The 25,705-nt window shown below is 42.2% G+C and overlaps 2 protein-coding genes across 3 annotated transcripts in view; both read left to right on the top strand.

The window, feature by feature from the left end:
- Positions 1-1,686: 1,686 nt before the first annotated feature.
- On the top strand, positions 1,687-10,418 carry PRXL2A (peroxiredoxin like 2A). The gene is made up of 6 exons (XM_009819203.2): positions 1,687-1,710; positions 4,507-4,686; positions 5,057-5,148; positions 8,642-8,782; positions 9,629-9,793; positions 9,932-10,418. The coding sequence occupies exons 1-6, from the start codon at positions 1,701-1,703 to the stop codon at positions 10,028-10,030; spliced, it is 687 nt and encodes a 228-aa protein (XP_009817505.2). The 5' UTR covers positions 1,687-1,700; the 3' UTR covers positions 10,031-10,418.
- Positions 10,419-17,592: 7,174 nt separating this feature from the next.
- Positions 17,593-25,705, top strand: part of TSPAN14 (tetraspanin 14) — a 39,309-nt gene continuing 31,196 nt past the window's right edge. For both annotated transcript variants that reach the window (XM_059821000.1, XM_059820999.1), the window contains exon 1: positions 17,593-17,632. The gene's annotated coding sequence lies outside the window, so the exon portion shown is untranslated. The remainder of the gene's footprint in view (positions 17,633-25,705) is intronic.

The following is a 25,705-nucleotide window of genomic DNA, read 5'->3' as shown; positions in this document are numbered from 1 at the left end:
ATCTTCACAATGGCGAAAAGAAAAGAAAAAAATCCCTCGTGTTGTGACAATTACTTACATTCATGCCATCTGAAATGTTAGGAGGCTTCTTTGTGCGTTGATTTTGGCATTTAAAGGACAATTCAGGTTGGAAGGCACCTCTGAAGTTTCTCCAGTCAAATCCCCACTTAAAGCAGGGCTAATTTTGAATATCGGTCAGGATGCTGTATTTTGTAATCCTTAATGGTATTTAAAAGCTCATGAAATCTTGATGAGCATGTTACCAGGTTATTGTGAATTGTAAATCTTCTTTATAGGACTTAGATTACAAAGATACTTGTAATCATATGACTCATTTCTGGGGGGAATGTCTCATAAAAAATAACCAGCTCAACTTATGTTTGGGGTATGCAAGTTGTGACAAAGCTCCGAAAGATTTTTAGGCTCAGTATGGAATGTCTTGGGGAAGTTGGGAGTGGGAGAGGAGGGGAGAATAAGCAATGGTCAAAGCCATTTTAGACCAGGGTGTATGTGCTAGGGCAGTCCAGCTTGTGAGAGTGCCCACTTGAGTGTTTCCACTTTTGCTCAGCTGTCTTAGAAAAAGTATGTAAGTAAATCTGTGTGCTACCCTGAGTTTTACTGACAACTTGAAAAAACAGACTTGCCAGGTTTTTTTGACACAGCTGCAATGGGTCCTGTTTACATTACTAAAATAAATGTTTAAGGATAGCTATCCTCTTAACGACAATTTTTTTCTCCAGTTGTGGGTGGGAGGGAAATGAGACATCTAGAAAACCATGTTTTAGCTGGTCCTCTTGACACAAAGTGAAGGCCATCAGCTGGCACTTATGACAGGATTAAGACTAAGCTTGTTTGAATTCTAGTTAGCTGAGTACTGACAGACCATAAAATTAACTCACTGTTAACTCACTGTTGGAGATCTCTTGTGGTCACCACAAAAACACACAGAGATGTTTCTCCTTTTTTCTTTGGCCTCTGCTCGCTGTAAGGAGAGGTGCTCATTCCCTTCTGGAGGTTTTAGCAGAGTTGAGAGCTGGCCGATAGAATAGTTCCAGAGAAAATGATGCTCTTTAGTGAAGGGATGTTGCCACTAAAGCAGGTAGCCTAGCATAGAAACGCTGGGTTAATTCAGCAGTACAGCCTCTATATTGAAGTTGTTTTCTAACATTGTGATGACTTTTTAATTGTTTCCAGGGTTGTTTACATTGTTTTGGCATGTGGTGTGTGTTTGTGGGGGGGTTGAAAGTAGAATAGGCTGAAACACAGGGAAAATATTACTTGTAAAAATGCGGAGTTCTACAGAAAAGCACATTTTAGCGTGTAGACCTTAAAGTTTAGTGCTGTGTTCCCAGCTTCAGAAAAGCTTTCTGTAATTCCATTCCCTGTACCCACCCACCCCATAAAGAGGGTAACCATGTGTTCAGTTTTAAAAAAAAAAAAAAAAGTTGAACGATTAAGATACCTTTAAAACAATCTCGCTGTGGATTGGCCAGCTGTTCTTTCGTAACCGCTGCGGGGTGACTGTGGCATGGATTGCTGACAGGCACTGAGAGCCAGGTCCTGGCTGCAAGGCAAAGGCTCCAGAGCTGGACTCCTGCCTGGTCCTGCCCACTCGCCACCCGTGGCAGCGCCGTTTGTCTTCTCCTGCCTGCGCTCGCATTCAGGGGGAGCTGGTGGTGGCTGATGCCCGTGCAGGCTGCATGGGCTCTGGTGAGTGCGTGCACCTAAATGTTAAAGGCTTACGGGATGCTCTGTTGTATCTTCTCGTGGCTTATGGGTTATGGGATGCTTTGTTGTATCTTCTTACTGCGGATTGTTGTCTGATGTTTAAAAACTCATAGAGTTTGATCACAAGGCAGTAGCGTTTGTATTTTAAAGTGGGGTGGAGGGTTATGAAGTTATTTTGAACTTTAGATTTCCTTAATAAACAGTAGCTAAAGAAATGAAGTTGCTAGTAGCAAATGCTCAGGTGTTTTCCATATAGTCTCTTCACTTGGGGTTCAGTGACAGAGACATGTCAGGGCTCAGCCTGTCTTGTTAGCAATTGTTCTAATAATCCTGGCTGCTGTTTCCCATACATGTTTTTCAAAGTGGCTCACTATAGTGTTTGCTTAGCAGGGGAGGAATTTCAGTATCACCATGTAGAGCTGCTTCTTCCATTCCCCGATTTATTTAAATAGCAAAAGATTTGCATATTTGAATAGGGTTTTTTTGGTCACTGAGTGGAGACCAAAGGGTCCAATTAAACTAAAGAGGTGTGTTGAAAAAGCTTAATCTCCTCTGTATCAACTACAACTGAGTATAAGCTGGCTTTTAGCGATGCTAATAATGCTAACAATAATAATAATGCTAATAAAAAACTGCTCATTAATCAGTTGCCACAAATTTGGCAACATTTTTGTGCACAAATGACATGCACAAGGGATTAATACTTGGGTTTTACCCCCCTCTCCTCTTGTAACTAAGAATTAAGAGAAAAACAGTTCTTGACCAGCCAAGATTCAAGTCCAAAGAATAGTTGGATAATCAAATGCTAGGAGGGAGCAGGGCTATAGCCTTTTGGGTATGCCACAGAGATTTTAAGTCTTAACACAAGGATATTGCTGCATTACAGCAATACATTTTGAGTTAGATTTTGAGTTACATTTTGGTCATTCCAAAGGCTGGGGTCAGGATGGTCTCTGATAAGGGTCAGAGGCAGATACCAAAAAATTGTCATTACAGTATGACTTTATGTTTGAAAAAAGTATGTAGAGAAAGCAGATAATGGTCAAGGAAGGTTTCCCTTGGTTAGAAATAAGTGGTGGAATGGGGTAGAATCTGTTCTCTTATCTGCATTATGTTTGTGTAAACTGGCCTTGTTTCCTGCTTGGGATCATGGATTACTCACGTTTCTAGATCCTGTGATAGTGTCTTCCCTGGAACCAAGTATGCTGTTAAAAGAACAAAGTGATCTTTTTTCCAAAACATTTTCTAGCTGTTTCTGCAGGTAGGCAGTTAGTTGCATTTGTTTGTCAGTAATATTCTGGAGCTAGTTTTAAGGATGGAAAAGGATTTTCTTCCAGAAAATTCTGGGCACCGTGGCTCTGACACAAAAGCGAGGAGCTGCTCCTAGCTCTTACTTTCTTAATTCTGGCAACAGCTAGCTGTGGGGATAAAGATTATGTGTATCTCTGGTTTATTGCTAGTCACAGTTCAAAACAGTAAGGTTTTCCTATATTTATGAGGGAAGAAAACCCTCTCTCATACAAAAGGATGTACAGACGGCAATATTTACCAAAACAGTCTATCAGGGAATAGGGTTTTGCAGATGGCTCTGGAAAAAATTTGATTCTCCATATTGTGTAATACTGAAGTTGGGTGACTGCAAATCTGCAGCCCTTTGTAACACATAACTGTTGTGATGTAAGTGTACAGTGACTTCTTATACTGCCAAAACTCCAGTGACTCTTGTACCAGTTATTGCTCAGAGCTGGATCTTGAATTTTGTCCACGAGGCAGGGCTAAGCGTGCTTTCCTGCATCTTCATAACTGATACTGCCTCACTGGAAGGTGGCTGTCAGCCCTTTCCAGGCTTGTGAAACACATGCCAGGGTCAGGATTGGGCTGTGGAGGGTTTGTGGATGGATGGTGGTTAAATAAAATTGCTACCGAACTAGAGTCACCTGTAACAACGAGCAATGTTTGTACTTTAAGATTTGAGCAGGCATATGTAATGGCCTCCGTTGCAATGTTATCAGTTCTAACTGATGGGTGGGAGTTTAAGTTGTTTGCTCCTGATGTCATTTCTGCTTTAGCAAGAGTGGAAATTGATTAGCATATAGAAGGTGCTGTCTAGGGCATGTTTGCAATGTTGGATCACTGTGTCTAATAAAATGGTTGCAAGTCTACATATTTCTGTCTGCAGGCATGACTGATAAGCTCTAATTTTGGCTTGGAGCCTGCTTTGGTTCTAGTGTGGAACTGTAAGGAACAGGAAAGGTTACCAGTTATGGTGAACCAGATACAGAATTTTTTTTTTTAAGTGTTCTGTGGCATATTTGTAAAATTCACTGTTTAATATAGATTAGTAGGGCGAAAAAACCCATTTAATCTAATCTGCTTCTTTTTTGAAAGAAATCACTGTCTTACTGTAATAATTTAAGTTACTGGCTAACATAGAGGTCATCTTGTTAGAGTGTTAGAGTCTCTTTATTACACACGTAGACTTCAATCATCTTTCTCCCCATTGCATCTGAGCACTTTAATCATGAATGGTTTTGTCAGTCCGGCAGTGGGAAGAGGTAATAATACCTTGTTACTAGTGTTGATGTGGGTCAGGTGCAGAACTGGAATGTAATCTAGATCTTCTAAAACCCAGTTCATTACATTAGTAGATACACAGATCATCTCCAGTCAAACCAAAAATACCCGTGTGAGCTTTTAGTTGTTGTTTTAATCCAGTTCCTCCTTGTCTGGCATCATTGATGTCCAGTGTTAGAGCTGCTTTCTTCTTTCTCTTTCCAGAAATGTCCTTCCTGCCCGACTTCGGGATCTTCACCATGGGCATGTGGTCTGTTGGTCTTGGAGCCGTTGGTGCAGCTGTGACAGGGATCGTCCTTGCTAACACTGACTTATTTTTATCCAAGCCAGAAAAGGCTACGTTGGAGTTTTTGGAGGAGATAGAGCTAAAAACTTTGGGATCAGGTAAGATTCTGGATGTTTCAGCCCACATTCTTTGGTAATTGGGCTTTTATAAGAACCTTTGTAAGGCCAGGGTTGAAAGAGTTTTTCTTAGTCTTTCCTAGTTATAACATGTAGTTGGGTGTCCTTGATAGCAGATAATTCTGGTGAAGGAAAAGCAACCAAAATTGTTACTTCTCGATGAAACATGACACACTTCTAAACATCAATAAAGCAATAATAACCTGTTATGGATATAGATTTTTTTTTTGTGATAGAACTGTATTCGCATGTGGAATTCTCTGCAATGCTTTATGTTGGTCCTTAAAGCATTAATCATTATAAACAAGAGTGGCTGATATTATTGTTGGTGCTGTTTCTCCTGTATAAACAGAACAAAGAACATTCAAAGCAGGTGAACTATGGAAGAAGAATGGTGCAGTGATCATGGCTGTGCGAAGACCTGGATGATTTTTGTGCAGAGAGGTACTTGCTGGGCTTGGGGATTAATTAGGAAGAGTTGAGCTCTACTTGCGTAGATTCCCTTTAAATAAAGGGAGAGGGTGAATAGGACAGTCATCAAATACATCTGAAGTATCTGAAAGGTCTTATTTCCTAGCCCAAGCTGGTTGCCAGCTAACAGCATGCTTAGTTTTCTTTGCAGCTGGTTTGTATAGTCTAGGTCCTGAGCATTTTCCTTCTGAAGGCGATGGATACAGGATTTTTACATCTGCCAGGGACCTAGCCCATGGTCATTAGAAAGGGAGATGACACAAAATCCAATTGGTAATGAGTCTTATGAGCTGGTTGTATTCCATGTGTCCAAAATAAATCTCTCTGAGCCAGGTAGTCTTTGGTCAAAAGCAGCCCAAGACTGGACTGGCAGAAAGCCATCAGATAAAGCTCATCAGGAAAAAAAAAGATGTGCATAAAGGGGAGTCCCTCGCTGTTCTGGATGCTGAATGTGAGGCAGGAAGGTAAGGAGTCTGAAGACAAGGAGTTACTGTTCCATAACAAGGTGGGTTGGGAAACAAGGTTTGATCCTTAAGTTGGCATTAGGCTCCTTGGGTGGAGGTAGGAGGAGACACTTAAAATATGATTTGAATGTAGCGTGTGCCTGGGAACAGCCATAACTTGCACCTTGGCCATTATTTTTCTCATAGCTATGGGGAAAAATAGCTATTATGTTGTTACTCACTACTCTATAACATGGAGTAATTAATATTGCAACCACTTAATTAAGGGATCTGCTTTCATCAGTAGTAACTGCTTAAGTATGCGTAGAATTCACAGAAGGTTAAAGATTAAAGTACTTTGCTCTCTGAACAGGTGTAGCGTAGGCAGGAGGAGAACACGCTACATGCCTGACTGCCTTTCGCGTATAGTCAGACAGGAATTCAGTAATGATTTTTTTTTTAATGCTAACTTCCTAAGTAGAAATAAAGAGCCATTCAAAAAATTGTGGTTTTTTTCTTTCAGGAAAAAAATGAGGAGAGAGAAATTTGATTTTCTAATTCTTATTTTTGGTTCAAAACTTAAAATTTTTAACAGAGGTAGTCACACTACTGATCAGCTAATTGGGGCAAAGAATTGTTTTCTATTTTAACCGTGAAAGTGTTTGAAAAAGCTTTTAAATTGTCTAAACTGAAGTTATTTTTGATTGCTGTATATGCAAAGCATTTTTGTGAGTTGACTGTTGCCTTTTTCCTAAGAACAGTTCAGTTGCCCTTTTTTTTTTTTTTGTCCATTAATGTTTCTCCATAGTATGAAAGCTGCTTCTTTCCCCACTGTCACTGACTTTATGCTGGTGGAATGGTTCAATACAGGTGACTTGCCATATATGTTAACCTGCAGGCAGTAGGTTTTTATTTTTTTGCAAGAGACAAAACACACTTGCTTCCCACTATCTTACACCTTGGAAAGGATGTTGAACTTTGTCCTTGTTGACAGCACCAAGAAAGAATATATGCTTTCCTGGACACAGTGGTGGGGTTGAAAAGCAGCCATTCTACCTCATAGATCACTGACATGCTATCAGTGGTGAGGTCATGCTTCCATTATCCACTGCAAAGGATGTCACAAATCCTACTGGAATGACATCTTTGGAGCCTTGAGCATTAAGGCCTGTAGACTTAAGAAATATGGAGTCTTTTATCTTCATTATCTGTGTCCTAAATCATCAGATTCCTTTTTTGTTATTTAAGCTAGAGTATGTTTAACGGAACTACACTTCTACATCTCATGGTCTGGATCCAGCCATGTTGTGATCTAGTGCTCCAGTCATTGTGGAAGTGCCATGGGCTTGCTAAATATTGTAGGTATCAACTCCAGCAGTCTGAAGCAGCAGAAGAGCCACACTTGAACTATCAGATGGACAAACTGAAATGGGAGTTGTTCTTTTGGGTTGTTCCTGCCTTGGTGGAGAGAGGAAATATTCTGCTAGGGTGTGCTTGTCTGCTTTTTACAAACCCAAGAAAACAGTTTCACAGACTAGATGAAATGGTCACAGCCCCATGGTAAGGCTGTACAGCTGTTACGTGCTATAATTTGCCCACAAAAATAGACTTCCTTGCTTTCTCTTATTGTATAATTTTTAAAGAGCCGTAAAGAAAAACAAGTCAGGTCTAGTCCCAAGATGCTGCTTGAAGTCCTAATCTCTTGAGAATTTTAAAACTTAACTATGCTTTTACATTATTCCTGCTCTTTCCTCTCCCAAAAGCCAAGCAAGGAGACACAAAATAAACCCCACCAAACTGCTGAAGCGCCTTTCTGCAAAAGGCTAATCAAGGTTTGATGGTGTCACTGTCTCTCCAGAGAGCAACTTTTGGTCTTACGGGGGACCCCACTGCACTAGCCTGGAACATCCGTTCTCAGACATGTTAGGTCACAGTACAATTTTTTTTGTTGATTATGAGAGTTTTGAACTATATAAAAAATCCCAGATAAAATTGCTATTAACCCCCCTTTTAGGAAGATCATAAGGCATTTTGTTGGGGGAAAACAGAAAACAATTACCACATCTTTAAGAACAGAAAAGTGGGGAAAAATCTAACAAGTGTAAGCTATGATCCTTTAACTCTCACACTCACTATGCGGTGGTTGTTTATAGTGCTGATTCATGCTTTTTCATTTCCTCTGAAAAAGACAGAGTAGTGAACTGGAAAGCTGCCCTTAATCCTTGACCTACTGATGTCTTTCTCTAATGTCTTTTCTCCTGTCTGTTCACCCCTATCTGTCTGCTGCTTGATACTCAGTAAATTCTAGATAGCCCTCAAGCCTTTGAGTTAATGCATTTCAGTTAGGTGGCTGAGGGTGTTGATGTAAACTGTGTCCATTTTTTAAAGTGTGGAGTTCTTTGTGGGAGTTTTGTCCAGTAAAAATGACCTTTCTCCTTTGGAGATGAGAAGAAACATATTTGCAGTGTGCACTCTGATCTGTTGGAAACCTTGGAGGCCTTTGTACAAACTGTGGGAGCTGAGATTCTTTCAGCAGAACAAAAAACCCAGCAGACGAGTGGTGGCACCTTACTTTCTCACATACCAGAAAAAGCAGTATTGCTTCTGGGATACTGAAGGCGTATGAAGAAATTCCCTGATTATTTTCACTGGGGAAGATAAGTAATGTGCAGGCACTGTCTTTTCACTGTTCTGTAAACACTTTAAAAGGTAGTTGAAGCCCTAGCACAGGCAAGGTATATCTACAGCTTTGAGTTAAAAATGTTTTCTCCTGGATTTTAATATTTTATCCAGTAAATGCTCAAAAAATCTCCTTCCTCTGTACTTAATGAAGAAAATTTTAGTAAATCTAATGAAGACCTGCCTAGGAGTAGAGCTAGCTTAAATATCTGATTTACAGGTCTGTTTCTGTTTTGCGCCTCAAGCTAGAATTTATGTATGTTTCTGATGCTCTTGAAATACAAGGTGAAGCTTTCCAACCTCCATCTACTGCCTGAAATGTTTGGGTTTTTTTCCTTTCTTAGGAGGCTTCTGAGCTCTCCTCTCTGAAACCTCAGCTGTCCAAGCTGGGTGTCCCCCTCTATGCTGTTGTGAAAGAGAAGATAGGGACTGAAGTGGAGGATTTTCAGCATTATTTCAAAGGCGAAATCTTTCTGGATGAAAAGGTATAGTGAAGATGGTGTTCTTCTTTTGTTTAAAATCAAGCTTATGAATGTCCTCTTTAAAGAGCTTATGTAAATAATACAGTTAGAATGTAGTCTGAATGAAAAAGGATTTGGTAGCATTGTCATTTAAGAAGTTAATTAGCTTTACTTTTCTATATATATCTCCTGCTCAGCTTACAAACTGCTCTGTAGCTATGCTCTGATAACATGCAGTTGCAGGATTATTCCTCCCCTCCCCTTTAACAGGTAAACAATATGGCCTATTAATATTTATTCCTTTCTTCCACTGGCTGTGTGACTTGCTGATGTTTATGATGTGTGAATCAAGGTCTGAAGGTGACAGACATAATTAATTCATGATGTACACTGATGTGGCTTGTCCCAGTACACTGCCATATGCTGTATTGCCAGTCTCATGTCCTACAAAACCACAGCCCTGTTTACTCCTTAACCCAGAAGACGCATTTAGAAATCATTTGGCTGCTGAAGGAAAAAGAATGTGTAATACTCAAAATCAACTAGAAGATATCTTTATTTTCCCTCCCCACTCTGCCTGTGTGAAAGGATCAGGTTGATTTAAAAAAAAAAAAAACAAAAAAAAAAAAAACCCCAAAAAACAGATGACTGATAAAGTTTCAGGACTTGACACCACTGTTACCTCTTTACCAGCATTTTTATTGCCATACTTCAAAATGGTGGCAGTACTACTAGTTGGCTGTGTGGAGGTAAGTGGTCAGGTAATGTGTTGTGACCTTTCTTGGATACGGGGTTGGCTGGTTTCCTGAATTTCATTTGGGAGGAAAAGTCCTTTTCACTTTCTTTGAGATATTTTCTGTTTCCCTGCAGAAAGGCTTCTATGGTCCACGCAGACGAAAGATGATGATGTCAGGCTTCTTCCGCTTTGGAGTCTGGCAAAATTTCTTCCGTGCTTGGAAAAGTGGATATAGTGGTAACCTGGAAGGAGAAGGATTCACCCTGGGAGGCGTATATGTGATTGGGGCAGGAAGACAGGTACTGCAAGGCCATCTAGGAGACTTTTAAGTCTCCTGTGAGACCAAAAGTTTCTTCTCTGGAATTATTCAGTTGTTGGTCAGCTGATCTCCCATGGGGAGACTAGTGTATGAATTTCTCTCTTGTGTCTTTGACTAGGGTGTTTTACTGGAGCATCGTGAGAAAGAATTTGGAGACAAAGTCAGCCTTCCGTCTGTCCTTGAAGCTGCTGAGAAGATAAAACCACAAGCTTCATAAGCGGAAAAATAGTTGCACATGTTTCTGATCACAGCTTGAAATGTAGAATGCATCTGTTTCTTGAACGTGCAGTTTAATTGCTTCTTAACTATTTAGTGATCAACGCAGAGGAAAGATTCTTCTATTCAAACACAGAAAATGATGAAAATCCTCCTGGATCTTTCTTTTTGTTGCTTTGCAGCCTCTCAGGTGGTCAGGATTTCAACTGCTCTTTTGTGTCTGACTGTATTAATGAAAGGCTGGGTCTAAAATCTGACCTAGCCTAGATGTTTTCAGTCAGAGACAGTCAGTTAAAAGCCTGCCTACTTAGGGGAGCAAAACTCTGCTAAGACTGGAGTAATGGAGTACCCAGCTGAGGTTGAAGGATAATAAAACTTCATGTAAATGAAATGCCTTCACTTTTTGCTTTTTCCTTAACATGTAAACACATCTGTGTGTCTAGAAGATTAAATCCTGTCAGTCTAGATTATTCGGAGATTCTGCAGTCAAGACATGCCACTATGTCTACCCAGTAAGTTTCTTGTTAATTAACTACTGGCTCCAGATCTTCCAGCTCTTTGTGTGATTCCCTGCAAGGAAGATTGAAGCCATCTAATGTTCACTTCAGAAGATAATTGTGGCATGAGGGCAAGTTCCTTCTTGTGTTTAAGATTCTGAAAAAAATAAAGGGAACAATATCAGATATTAGGTAGAGTTTCCATCCTGGCTTGAGTTCTGCAGTACAATGGCTGGGCTGTTACTCCTAAAAATAGATGTAGTGTTGCACAACATGATCCATGAGAGCCAGGACCATACATAGCCAAATATATGTACCTAGACTGAAGTATGAACAGGACAGCATGAATTTTCTAAATGTGCTGATGTTTCAAAGTCTAAACAAAATGTTAACATTGCACTTACAGAGGATTATCAAGTGTTGCGTATCCTTCATTAGCTGGTGTATATAAAAGGATAGGTAACTTTGGAAAAACGCGCAGACTAGAACATACTAAGCTAGCGGAAGAATTAAAGGGAAGGATTCTTTTGTCCTGGCAGCAGGTCAGTCTGAACTGTCATTCTGCTTTCTTCTGACCTTAAAATTAATGAAACCTTCATGTATTGTTGGTACTGAGGGCAGGGATACTTTGCACTGCTGAAGCTTTGGTAATATGCCTATTTTTGACCTGTGTGCCAGTGCCTATCCATCTGTATTGTTGAGCTGTGTGCAAAAAAATGGTCATACATGATGCTGACTGTACAAAACCTAAATGTCAAAAACTCTAAAACTTCACAAGCACAGGCCTGGCCTTGGGCTGTGTTAAATCAGTTATTCAGGCTTTAAAACTGCATCATTATGGATAAAAACCTGACTTTTATATATATTTATGTCCAGGCAGAACTAATTTTTACTAAAAATATTTATGTGCTCTTCAGAGTCTGTTCTTCACAGTCCCCCGAAACAACACTAAGCAGTGAGGATTTTGAGTGACTCATATGTTGACCAAGATGTTTCATTTGAAAACTAAATGGAAATTGGACCCATGTATGCTACTATCAGCTGAAATTAGTGTTTTACTGTTTTGGGGGATGGAGGAAGGAACAGGAGTTTGGAGAGTAGAGCAGAAAAGTCTACAGCAAATTGATTACATGACACAGAGTTTCTCTATAAAGGCTCTCCTAGGACAGGTGCAGAGAACCATGTGTTGTCTCTGCCGGTGTTCTCAGCTGATTGGGTAAGTATGCCCATAAGATGGTGTCAAAAACCTGTTGGGTGCTCAAAGACATAAAATGACTGACTGGAGCTGGGCTCCTCTGAATGGCATCCAGAGCAGCCAGGCAGCTGCCAAGAGTTTGCTCCATGAAATAAAGAACTGTGCCTGAGGGCTTTTTGTCCTGGGTTTTAGCTCTGAAAGGAAGTACCCATATCATGAGTGCTTGCCTGACACAAGACACCTAAAACCTCTTCCTCTACAAACCTGCAAAGTTCAAAGCACTGTTTAAGTGGCCACTGGTCTGCAGTAGACGTATTGTTACTTTGGAGTGCAAGTGGTAGGAAACACAAAAGAGATGCTAAAAAAATGGGTGGGAGCTACTGTTTCTTACAGTTGCGAGATGCTACTAATAACAAAGATCTTGCTTACAACAGGAGGAGAATTCTGGATCACGGCTCCTACTGAGTTCTGAGTTTTCTTTCCAGTGGGAACTGGAAAGCTTTGCCATTTGCAGAGGACAGATCTTGCACAGAGAGAGCCAAAGAAGGTACTGATCTTAGACCTGGATTTTAGGCCTTGTTCCAAGGGCTGTTTATGCATTTCACATAAACATGAAATGTGAAAGGCGTAAACAGTCCTTGGAGAATGGGATGGAAGCCAGAAAAATTCCAAGAAATTTAAGATAAAGTGCGTTTAGAACCTGCTAAATCTGGAGAGCATCTACTTAAAACTTGGTGTACATGCAATTGAATTCCACCCACTCCGACAGCTGGCTGCCGGTTCTTTCAGTCAGACTGCAGAAAGTCCTAGATGATGACAAGGATGCCACGAGGTTGCAGCCCTGCTCTTAGTACACCCAAAGGGACCGTGTTTTGTGATCTTGGAAACAGAAGCAGGAAGTCATCATGTCCAGCATTTAGAATGTTTAGCTGAAGTATAATGGCTGTTAAACATACAAATCACTAATGCTGCAACAATGAAATGCTCCTTTAGTATAGAAACATTTTTAGAAAGACCCATTAAGTCCTTTTGAGGTCGTTTATTAAAATACTCATGGAGACTGAAAGTCCTCTCCTCTGTCAGCTTCAGCAAAGGCATACGTACTGTAACCACGTCAGACCTAGGTCTGGGAGAGGGTGTTTTCTTATTGTTAACAGTGATAGTTGCTGTAAACAGCTAGCGGGACAGTGTACTTCTTGATTTGAAAGTTACGTAAGCTTACCCACATTTCAAAGTTTTCTAATCCTGTTTTTCGGAGATCAAGTCAAAACTTGGAGCTGCAAAAGATCCAAATGATATTTGAAAATGGTCTTAAGAATTATGATTGATAAATCTGTTTTTTTTTAAGCCAACCTTGGGATTATTTGGAGTTGAGTCATCTTTTCTGAAGTTCATGTTGACAGAATACAAATGGAGAGGATAGAAAATAATGCGGTGCCTAGGAGGTAGGAATAGTTAATAGGAATTGGAAATGGGCAGTCTCTAAGAAATAAAAATGACAGCAAAACAGTAAAGGAGGAACAAATTAATTCTAAGTGGATTTCCAATGCTGGAGACTGCAAGGTCTGACTATCTGGTTTAAAAAAATGTTTTTTTCTTTAAATGTAAAATGTTCATTGAAAAGAAAAGTCTTCATAGTTGTTGATTTTGTTGTACCAACAGCTACCTCTGCTGGCCCAGTTGCTTACATGCATCTAATGTTTTGATTTTTTTCTTTTAACACATGTACACAAAATCTAAATCACTTCTCAGTGCATCAAATATCACATCACAGTTCAACACTCAGCTAGTTAATAGAAACTCTAATAATTGAAAGTTTGTTTATTCTGGACTTGAGAAACAAAACTTCCCTGTAGTAATTTATCTTCAATCAACTTTCCCTTGTTTGTAAGCCCATTCTTTTTTTTTCAGTACAAATACAGGGTTAATAAAAAAATTTGAAGATGGAAAATGCTGTGAAGTCAATGGGGTAGGTGTGACATAGGAAGGTTGTTTTTACTTGAACTTTTTAAAATGCCGATTACGTTTCCTATCTGTGGTGTCCATTTAAAGGCATTAGAAAGATGGTCTGCCTCAGAGGGTGTTTTCTGTTTATTTCCTGTTCTGCATTTGTGTTTCCCCGTGTGGGTTATCCACTCCCACGCCGTCAAACTGCCTGCAGTTGGTGCCATTTGCAAATATCCACAAAGAGAAGGGAATGCCAAGGGCTCCCTGCCATTTTCTGATGCGTTTGCTGTGATGCACTTTGGTAGAAAGAAAAGAACGAGCAAATTTCTTTTTCTCTCCGAACCGCTGGATGTCACTGCTACCCCAGCCGAAGTGAAGGTCAGCAGTAAACCCGAGTTTTTTTCTGCAGGAAAAGATCTGCATAACAAAGATGCCAGGAACAGACCACTGTAGATTCCGATTAGGCTAGAAGAAAGCTGTTAGAAAAGACATCTACTCCTGCGATCTTTCTACTTGTGCGGACGTTTTCCTTTTTAAAATAAGAAACGTAAAGGAAGGATATACTGTGTTGAATGATACAGTCTGTGGTATATAGATATTTCTAAATGAGTGTGGAGGGAATAAATTATTCACAGACTGACTGTAATCCTTACTAATGTCTCATGTTTTAGTAATATTAATTTTAGATACTGCCAGTGTGCGAGTGGCTTCCTTTATCTCACAGACTTCTGTCAGAGGCTGATGAGTGGAACCGGAGCAGACAGGTGCAATGGCTACTTGGTAAAAGCAGAGGGAGCTGGGGAGATGGAGAAAATACTGTGGAGAAATGATGAATAAAGTTAAATCACTGATTCAGTCTAATCCACTCTAATTTTATTTGATAGCTGAATAGTTCCATCCTAATTTATTCTTCTTCTAATTGATCTCGAAAATGTTATAAAGGTTTTCCCGAAAATATTTCTACTTTCTCTCTTAGGTCCAGCTACTGATTTCTCAGTATTTGAAGTTGTTTGAAGTCTCTCAGTAGCTTCTGTGGGCTTTTTTTCCCACACACCCTTATCTCTCTTAACCTCATAATTATCAAAACCACATGATAATTCCAACTTTAACTTTGATTTCCAGGAACCTCCCTACATAAATAGACATTTCGTCCACTGAAAATTTGCATTTTATGATAATGATAATGCTGAGCAGATACAGTGGAATTGGTGAATAGCTCTGGTCATGCCATTTTCCACCAGCCACTCCTCGTAATGGATCATTCATTAATTTCAGGAAACGTTTGTAGTGGCCAGAGGAAACAGCGTGACAAACCATATGTGAACACCGGGCTGCACAAGTTCACTAACAAATCAGATTTTCCATTTTCATTCCTGCAGTACTATTACACCCTTTTACTGCTGAAGAGACTGTCTTTTAAAAGTCCTCCAATTTGCCCTAGCACTTAGTTAATGTTTCTGTGATGGATGAGATTTTTACCCTAATTTTCTTGGCAACACAGTGAAGCACACAGAACAGAGATAATGTGAAAGGCAAATAAAGGGGACATAGGGAGGTTGTTTGAACTATTTCCAGGCTAACAGTGAACACAGTCAATTCAACTACTTTGCGAACTGCAAACACTAACCATTTTACAAGACTATTTTAAACTGCAAGAGAACCTTACTTTTCTTAAAAATGCCCTTCCTAATTCCACAGTCCTTGCATCCTAAAGCTGCTGAATTTCCCCGAAATTTCCCATTTCCCCTGCTGAATCTCAGCAGTTACTATTGCACCCTCCGTCTTCCCATCTCTTACAGAAGCAGCACACTGGAGCTTTCTGCCTTGGCTCTGGACTTTACTGGAGATGTGACTGAGTGCTCCGTAAGATGACTGAAGTACTTCCAAGATAGACAAAGGATCTCTTCTAGATCTTTTTACCACCTGATAATCCAATGACCCTTCCTAGCTCCCCTTCCTCACTTAGATCCTCCCTAAAATTCAGGAGATTCTTCTTCTAGCATCTTCTTTTAGCTTTACCAGTCAATTCAATTTTACTTCGGTTTCTAGGAAGCCTTGAGCAAGCTCAGGGAGGCCTGCAAACGGAGGAGACTATAGAGAAGCTGCTATTGTGCAACAATCTTTAGGTCCCTCCACAGAATTAGAGATGGCTTTCTCCAGACCCAGACTGGAGCCCTGAAACGGTGGTATCTTTTGGGGGGACAGCTGAGCCTAGTTATGGCCCTTGAAAAGTTCAGCCTTTCCTGCCTTTGGCTTAAGCCAGCAGTTACAATACCGGTGCCTAAGGCAATCTCTTGCATTCGGGAGTTTTGAAGGCGCAAACAACCCTCCCCTCTTTTCTTTGAACAACTGCATGTAGCGGATGAGAAGGAATCTTGATAACGCGACCAGCAGGTGGGTGACGCACTGGTGTTTATCCGCTTTCTCTGACTTCAGATGGGTGTGGGTGAGGGGAACTGTGCATTACGCCATATTAACTCTAGCATGGTTTTGGTTGTCAGCCTTGACCTGGTGGAGAATTATCACACACGAGAAGCACTAAGCTCACCACGTTTAATTGCTCACCAGTTCCTTTCACCCCTTAGCTGAGCACTCCGTGGGATTGCTGCCATCTTTGTGCGCAGTGCTTGTCCCTGATCTAGGGGGAATAAGGAAGTCTCCAAAGTCCAAGCCCTGGAGCAGGTGAAGGAAGCGTAGAGAATATGGGAAGGTCTGTAATAATGCCTCTGGTGTTGAAGTACCTTCCTTGGCCTTGCCTTCCTGCACACAAATGTATTTTCACAGTCAGTGAGGCACTGAAGAAAATACTTTTGCTCTGTGTATGAGGAAGAGAATGAAGACAACATATGTGTTTCCCTGTGTCGAGAGAGCGTAAGGCACAGAAAAGAAGGGAAGAGGAGCGGTGGGTGGACGTCAGGAGCTAAGCCAGACAGGGAAGGGAGGGCATTCCCCCACCTGCCGGGCGGTGACTACCTCAGGTGTGAGCTACCACTTGCTCACCACATGCGTGTAAAAACCACGACTCAGCCCCTCCTTTTCCTGCCTATCTTCCCAGCACCTCGAAAGAGAGAGTTAAAAGCCTTAGGACGCCTCAAGACTCAAAATACCCTTCGGGGTCGTTTGTTTTATTTATTTATTTTTTCTCCTTCGCCTTCCGGCTTCCCAGGTAAAGCTCGACTGTGCCTTCAATATTATACTGAAAGTGCTGTTGCTGGCGTGCTGCCTCTCGCTCCGAAAACGCCTGAGGCGGGAGGGAACGCCGCTGAGGGGACGGGCCGGCCGCGCGGGCCACAGCCGAGCTCCCTCAGCCCGGCCCGGGGGCGGGGCGCGGGGCAGGCCGGCTTCTGAGCCTCTTCCGCAGGGCGGGGGACGCGGCCATCTCGACCAGAAAACTGGTCTGAAATAAAAAAGCTGAGAGCCTTACTAAGCGGTCACGGGCTTCCTCCAGCTGAGCCGCCGAAGGGGGCTGCGGGGGTCGCCTACGGGGAAGGGGCGGTGGGAACGTGAGGGGCGGCCGACCCCGCCGCTGGGGCGGGGGCCGCTGGCGCTCGCAGCCTCCGCCCTGCTTCGGGGGTCCTCGCGGGGCGCCGAGGCTCCCTTGCCAGCTCGGGGGACGTCTGCGGGGGTCACAGCGGGCGAAGCCGCCCGGAGGTCCGCGGAAGCCCGAGGGTCTGGAGGGAGAGGTGGGCCTCCCGCGCGTCGCCTTTGTGTGCAGCGGGGAGCGGGCGTGGCTGGAGGGACGGGCGTGCATTTCCGCGCTGCCTCGGCGCCCGGGGGGAGCACGGCAGCGGTGGGGGCGCTGGCAGAGAGCGGGCGCTGGCGACCGCCCGCGCTGAGGCGGGGAAGGTCCGGGAGCGCCGCCGCGCTGTGTCTATGGATTAGCGGAGGGACTCCTGAGTACGTCGACCGCCGCCTCGCCCTCCGCCCAACTTGACGAAACTTAGCGAGCAGGCTGCTGCCCCCGGTGAGTCCCTGCCCGACCCGCCGCCGTCCCGGGCATCCCCCTCAGCCGTCTGTCCCGGGGGTCGCGCCGCGTCCCCGCCGTACGGAGTGCCCCTTTCTACCCCCCGGCTTTAAGCATCGGCATTTTGACCCTCCCTGCAGCACGGCTCTCCCTTGCAACGTCTCCTGGGAGCTGGCAGCCATTGAACCGGCGGGGAGCAAGCGCTGCCCGGCTGCCCTCCCCCGGGGCGGGCAGCAGCCCTCGGACTTCCTAAGTTTCCCGAAAACGCGGGGCTATGGTGAGCCTCTGCCATTGTCCTTGTCCATTAAAGGAAGCCGGAGAGGCCGGGCGAGGCTTCCTCTGGGGCTGCACGCGAAGTCGTTTCGTTGAGTGAGGTGCCACAAGGGAGAAAAATATTTTTTTTTTTTTAAAAAAGGGTTTTTCGGGTTGTTGCAGCTGCAGGGCGGCGTTTGCCAGCTCCTTGCTGCACCGGCTGCTGCCAGCCCCGGCCCTCAGTCCAGGTGTTGCTGTTAGCAGAAGCAACTGCCCCGTGTGTGCGAGGATTGAGGCCTGTAACTTGTTTTTTTAAGTTCTAACTTTAACTGCTTGTAACCTGTGTAGGCGAGGGACCGCTCTGACACCCTTTCAGCTTCCTGTGGAAACGGGTAGCTCAGGTCACCTCAGGTGTCGCCGCGCTCAGTGGCCGGGCCTGTTCCGGCTCCTGTGGGGTCCCAGGGTGGGTGCTTGGATAATTCACACATCGCCAGTTCCCGTTTGGTCGTTTACCTTCTACCTGTTTGTCTTCGGAGTGTCAGGTGAATGTTTTATTTCCCGTTTGTGACTGCTACAGAGTGCTGCCGAGAAGCTGCTGCATACAGACCCTATGAGGAGAGTTCAAGTAAAATGCATTGTGTGTGGTTTATGTCGGGAAGGTGGTTGGTTTTTTCCCCTTTGTAAACTTTCTTTTAAGGAAGGAATGGCCCTTGTGTATTTCTAAGGAGAGAGTTTAAGGTAAGCTGGAAAAGGCTTGGTATTATGCAGGACCCATGGTGGTGTACCTGCCTAACTTCAATACTGGCTGGTTTTTGTGTAGAACAAACTGCAATTTGACACTTTCAGAGTATCTGCATAAGGCTGTTAAGCATATGTCTGACTTTACCTCACGGACTCAGTGTAGACTTAGTGGTTTAGTTTTGAGCCTTTCTGAATAAAAAAACCCAACCCTGTAAAAATAAAATACTTGTTGTGTTGGGTTTTTGTTTCCTTAGTAGGCCTTCAAAGGTGGTGGTGGAGGGAAGAATATTTTAAGATAACTGGCAGGATAAGATTTTTCCAGCACTGCTTTTTTTTCTTTATAGGGACACAGAGCTTGTGACCTAGAGCTCTGGATAAAATGGAAGGACACCAGCTCCTAGAGAATGGAAGTACAGGGTGTATGTTACTCACAAATGCTCAGTGGAATAGCGTTCTGGCTATCTCCGTCAGTAAGTTAGGCATCAGTACTCGCATGCTTTTATGACTTCCTGAGCCACTTTATACTTAGATTAGATGTGTGAAATTTAAATGCTTGGGTATGGATGGTTGAGATGCTACCACTATCTGCTTGGCAGAGTAGTTGTGTGGAGAGAGAAGGGGTCAGGTGGGAATTCAAGTCTAGTCTTTGGTGTGAAGTAGGAATCAGCTGTGGGGGGGAAAATACTTTGCAGCTTTTGGTTTTTTGGTTGTTTATTTTAAACAAATCCAGGACACCTGTGTTGTTGGAATGATGTTCCTTTTCCTCTGGCTAATGACACTGGAAGAAGGTACTTTTAGAGTGGGACGTATGTCCTTTTAGCTCTGTTCTTGCAGGGTGGGGAGGGAAGAGCATAGTGATGTTGCCTGTCTTTAGAAGATTTTCATGTTCAAAATTACAATGCCACTGAAACAGCGGTTTTTAGAAATAGCTTCCTAAAAGTTTGGAAATGAATTTATAATTGTGTTGAAAAACAATGTGCAAGTAAGCTACATGGTTGGTATTTGGCTTTATTTTTGTTGATCTCGCTCAAGGGTGGACTTGCTAAAGGTGAGGTCTAGAACTAAATCAAAATCATTGAAAGCTGCTCTTCTCTGTCTGGTGTGCACTCTGTGTGATTTTTATTTAGTGTAAGTTGATCCAGTTAACACTCTGACACAAAGGAAGCTAAAAGGAAGCTGTCTCCAGTCCCCAGGTAAGAAGATCAAATCAGAAGAAACCTCACTTGAGTCTTATTCTTCTCTCTGGGCCCAGGCTTTGCCTGATGTTTACTGCATTGTAGAATGATTAATCTTATGCTGTTTTCCTGTTTAAAGCCTCTTTCCTCTCCTCCCTGCCCCCTTGCAGGGTGTTGCAGGGGCAGAAAAGAAAAAAAAAAAATCTTTTGTTAGGAGCAATGTCTAACCTTCAAGAGCCTTCATGTAGGTAATATCTGACAGGACTGAAATGAGGTATGTTCTGGGCTCCCTTTTGCTAGCTTTAGGCCTTGTAATACTTAATGAACGGATCCTATAAAAAGCCCTTGTTCTGAGCCCTAAAATGCTATGTAATTGGGGCACTTCTTTTGGTATTGAAGATGTAACTTTTTGCTCTTGGATGTAGCAAGAAAATTGTTGACGTGGTGTGTTATCAATTTGATCACGACCGGATGCAAATGTGTAGATAATCTGGATGAAGAAGTTTAAGTTGTAGGCTAACTTCTAATAAATAACTGAGGAATATGCTTTTTGGTCCCTTACAGATTGTTTTGTCTTGAGGCTGACCTCTGATTTTCTTAGAGGATAGTTAATTTAGTTTGTGAAGCTTTGGTGTGTGGCTACCAGTCGACCATTACCTGTAAATGGATGTTTGGGGGCAGGGGAAGGAGAGGGGGGGATTTTTCTGCTGACCAACTCCTACAATTAATTCTCATAGTCTTCTGTCAAGTTTCCCCTTGTATATTAGGTGTGGCATAGTTTGAGCACTACTGAACATAAATAAATTAAACTCTTCTTCTAATTTTACTGTTCGACTATAAATCTCATTGAGGTGTGTGCATGGGGAAGTGCAGTTAACAGAGCTGTTAAAACTGTTGCTACAGATGCTTGCTTTATGTAATTTTCTGCGTTTACAAAAAAATTTCCACTTGGGTGGGGTATGGTAAAATATGTGGGTTTCAGACACAGGAGACATTTACGCCTGTGAATCAAGAATGGTTTTACTCATGGGCTTTTTGTGCCATGCTGCTTTGCACTGTGACTTCCTGGGTGAAAACTTCCTGTTTCTGGTAGAACAGAGTTCTGTACTTCAGCATCTGCGGTGCATTTCCAATTAGCAAAATTCATGGACATGCTATGGTTTTCATTGTTGCTTTAAGCTGAAGTACCTCAGATAAAGTAAATCAAACCCTCAGACAAGAATTTTCTTTACTTTGGAGTAAACGTTCCAGGCTGGTGCCAAGGGAGAATTAAGAAATGGTCATTTTCCAGGTGGCTTCTGATTGTATGTCCAAAGGATGGTCATATGTCTTCCTCGCTAGTATTGCACAGTCCTAAAATCTATGGCTCTTCTAGAGCTGTAGTGTTGCTGGCTTGTGTGAGGGTACTGACGCAGCCTTCCAGCCCCTAGTGTACCATGGGCAGCAACAGGGTCCTTCTCTGTGACCCTTGGGCTCATGCTCAGCTAAAAGCATCTGATAAAGGTTAAGAAAAATGTTGGAGATGATCACGGTAAAGCTCATCGAGGTTAGGTATGTGTGGGTTTTAAAGTTTAATGGTTTGGGTGTCGTGTCGTGTGTCCCCCCCCAAAGGCTGAGATCTTTTTTTGATTGCTAGATTAAAATCAGAGGGGGGAAAAACCTGAAGTGTCTAGGTTCAGATGACTTCATTTTGAAAACAGCCACAATTTAATTACTTAAATATAGTTGAATGTCTTTATATTTGATTTTTTTTTGCATTGTAAAATAGCTTCTCTTTATTCTGGATGACTGAACAAAACCTGTTTTCAGTATGGTCAGTGAGCTGAAAAATCATTGTTGGGTAAATTCTATTTTAGTCATGTCACAGGTGAGGATTACAACAAAGGATTTAACCTGCAGAAAATGGCAATCCTCAAATATTGACAAAATAAGAGATTGCAATGTTTGCAGTTGAAACCACTGACTTGAATGGCCAGGCTTTTGCTGATCATCTTTACCAATCTGACATAAATCTTGGAATTGAAGCCATTTGAGAGAGAAGTATCATTCTGCTCAATTATTCACACTTGAATTCTGTTATCACTTATGCAGAAAACTTTCAGCAAATGGAAAATAAAATATGCTGACCAGAAGAGGAACTGTATCCAAACCCAGGGCTCTTAGCAGGATTTAAAATAAGTTTATTTTCCTTTTCCAGTTCAAAGTGTGCCTCAGCCCCTGTTGGGAAGGGGGGACCAGCATTTGTTTTGCTTCAGTGTTTCCTGTCTCTGTTCCTTTTTGGGAGCAAAGCAACAGTGTTTTATCCCTTTACATGTGTTTCTTCTGAGAGCTGTTTCTATGTCTTTGTCTTTAGAAGTCTGTGCAAAAGCTGAAAATCTTAGGGCTGTCTTCGTCCCTAATCTGAACCTGAATGTGAAAGGCAAGGGTGTAATAAACAGGGGGCTTTGCATCCTCTTGATCTTTGTGGTAAGCATTGTTGACTGTTGTCCTGGTATTAAAGGTGCTTTTCAGTTTTATGCTTCCAGTCTAGAGAGCAGGCATTTATAAAAAATTGATAAAGGTCTTCCATGTGAAGACCTGTGCTGAAGCCCCCTGATATAGTTGGGGCTCTTCCTTTGGCAGTAATAGGCTCAGGCACTTGCTGAGCTTGTGTGTGCCTATGAGCTTTTGTCTTTTTTTATGGGTTGTTTTATTTTGGCTTTTTCATTTTGGTTCAGACAGGTTGCTAGCGTACAAAACCAAATTTGTTCATGTGGCCCAACAGCCCTTTCCAGAAATCTTTTTTCCTGTTTTAAAGGTTTCTTGTTTCCTGCTCAAAGACTAAATAATTGATACTTGAGTCTCTCTGGAAAGGTGTTTTCTTTAAATAATTGATGGACTTGGAGGTAACAAGGCAGCTTCCACTTGCTGCAGTCACAGCTACAGGAAGCAGAATGAAGCACAGTATTCAGAGGCAGCTGAATGCTGTGAATTTTAATATTTAAAAAAAATGTGATTTGTTCTGCTTGGCGAGACCTGTCTACTCTTGCTTTGGGGTATAAAGTCAATGCTGAAACATATACACTGACATCTAGAAACTCCTGGAATAGAAGGCAAAGGGAATAGCTTCAAATAACTTGCATCTGAAGGAAAACAGCTGAGATGTTGGACTTTGGTCTCTATGGAACAGCAGGCATCTGACTGCCAGGATATGGAGCTGATTCTCTTGATGCGCATTTCTTTCCCCTCAATAATTTGTTATTAAATGGTGCTCAGGGAAGTACATAATAATGTGTGGAATGTGAATGCAGTTGTATAGCTGTATATAATAAAGGGTACAAAACAGCAAAGCTTTCTACCCTGCCCTGAGTATTAAGTTACTTCAGTTTGTCTGCATGATAAGCCAGTGGAGGAGGAAGCTTCATCTGAAAAGTTGTCTGACTTGAAACTAGTGGATAGGCAATTAGTGAGATGACTCTCAGAAGACGACAAGGTGGCTTTCTTTGCAAAGTGTGCAGCACGCTGAGATTGCAAAGGGTATTTTGATGAAGCGGTCATAGCAGTGGTCTGCTTCTGCAAAGCAGAAGGGAGTTCAATTGAAAAACCTTGTCCACCTGGGACAAGTGAGAAGGGAAGGTGTTGTTCAGCTCTTTCTTTTTTTTTCTGAGCTGTGCTGCTTGTGTAACCAGTCATGCTGTCAGCCTGTTAAGATGGCGGTTTCCTGTGTTCTCACTTTTTTTCTCTGGAGGTATTTGTTTTTTTCTTTTAATAAAAGGCACAGATTAGGAAGTATTTGTGTCTAACCTCTGCACCTCCCAATTCTGCTGGTGCATATGCTGTTAGCTATTGCAGAGATAGACATCTGCATTGGAAGGAGCTCTGCCAGTGTCATTTCACGGCCTTTGCTGCCCTGATCACTTAGTGGCACCGTGTTGTTCTTGGCATACTCCTGAGAGGTGGAAAGCCTGGGTTTTTTTTCCTCCTTCCCCTGGGGCGGGTGCAGAGTCTTCCAGTGAGACAGTCGAGGGTTTCTCACGACCTGCCTGAGCGCTGGCTCTTGGGGGAAGGGCTGGAGCTGTTCAAGCATGGGCTTGGCAGCCTGGAGCAGCTTTGGTCTTTAACTTTTTTTTATCCTCTTTCCTTGTGTTGTGGTAGTGTGTGCAGGGTGCTCCGCGAACCTATCTGCTATGTCTCCTGAAGCTTTAGCTTATTTCTATATCTTTGAGCTGAGACATCTAGTCTGCTGGAGAGCTGGCAGTGATTAGGATTGTGAGGAGTTTGATGAATGCCATTTTGTCACATCTCTAATGTTTTCCGGTGAGGTGTTAGAGGTTTACCTGCTAGTTGGTTTTTGAAAGTTGCACAAGTGTATTTCTCTACCAGAAAGTCAGTTGGTAGGGAGAATAATTACACAGTTGAGCTGTCTACGCGGCCACAAAGAGCTATTTTCTCTTGTGGCCTGTAAGCTGGTGATAGTCATGGTCGGCATGTAAAATAAGGTTCTCCTGAGTGTGTTGTGCATGAGGTGGAGGGCAGCAAAAGAAAGCAAGCTTTGAAAGCATCGTCCCCAAACCCAATACATGTTAACATGTAGCATCCTGTGGTGGTGGGAGGGTGCCTCATTTGGAATGAGTGTTCCTCTGCTGTTTGAAAGTGTGGGTACTGTTACTTGAGGTGGTAAGGGAGAAAAAAATTGAGGTTTTTATGGATTCAGCTCTACATCATGCCTCCATAACATGGAGACAGCATTGTTTAACCAAACAAGAGATGAATGTAACTAGTATTGTACAGATATGTGCATTCGTTTCTCAGCACGTTCATTGCTGGAGAACAGATGTTAATGCTGGAATTCTTATCTAACTTAGAGATACCTTGGTCTGGTTTAAATTGTTAAAATATGTATCTATTTTATTTTACATAATACGTAAATACATATATAAGAACATTCAGTATGGAGGCTAAGAAATATGGTGTCGATGTGGATGGACTGCATGCTATACCCAAAGCAAGGAATGTTTTTAAGGAAAAAAGACAACAAAACCCAAAACAAATTATATGCTTGTCATTTCTTTAGTGTATATTACTATAATCAGTCTCCTGTTTTTCTCTTTAGTGAAAAAAGAAAATGAAGGGATGTCGTTTTTGGTTGAAACGTAACTGGAGACTTGAACAAGTGGCATTCCTGGAAATGGAGGAAAGCCACAATATGTCCAAAAGTTTAGGATGTTCTCTGAAGAAAGTGGATTTATCAGCAAAGAAAATTGGTGGCTTCCTGTCTTTGTCCTCCAAGTTGTGACTTATTTTTGTGATATAAAGTGGTATAGCAAATGGAGGACTCATTTCGTTCTTGAGACATCTTGGTGTATGGGACGGAGCAGACAACATGTATGGACTAGGTTCTGTTACTGTTGGATCACTAAATAGAAATAAAATTATTCCCTGATCACTAACCAGAAATAAAATTATTCCCCAAACTGGAAGTTCTGGCTCCTCAAAATATTTACTTTGTAAGGGTTCCAAAACTTTCTGTTGGAAGGAAAAAAGTCAAATTACATGCTTGCTTTAATGTGATACCTTGAGCTTTGCCTTGCTACTGTTGATGTTCTAGGGAGTGGGTATGTATCTGCTGTCAGGAGAGGTAGTAGAAAGCAGCTGAGGAGTTTTGATCAGATGAGATTACTCTGGCTACTTGTTCTAACAGGCTTTGCTCCCCTGGAATGAATAAACTCCTGGTCAGAATGACTGACACACTTCTATGTGTTTCACAATACCTGAACTTTCTGCAAAGTAAAAGGAAAACATAGCTTGTGGCTTGTTGCGTACACTAAATAAGTTATAACATGGGTAAGCTCCTATTCAGGTGAAACTGGTCGATAGTTTTGTTAAAGAAAATTTTTATAGATGTGAAAGATTTTTCCAAACTTTC

This window comes from Gavia stellata, chromosome 9, assembly GCF_030936135.1.
Source record: "Gavia stellata isolate bGavSte3 chromosome 9, bGavSte3.hap2, whole genome shotgun sequence".
Lineage (NCBI taxonomy): Eukaryota > Metazoa > Chordata > Aves > Gaviiformes > Gaviidae > Gavia > Gavia stellata.
This window is presented reverse-complemented; position numbering and strand designations above follow the sequence as displayed.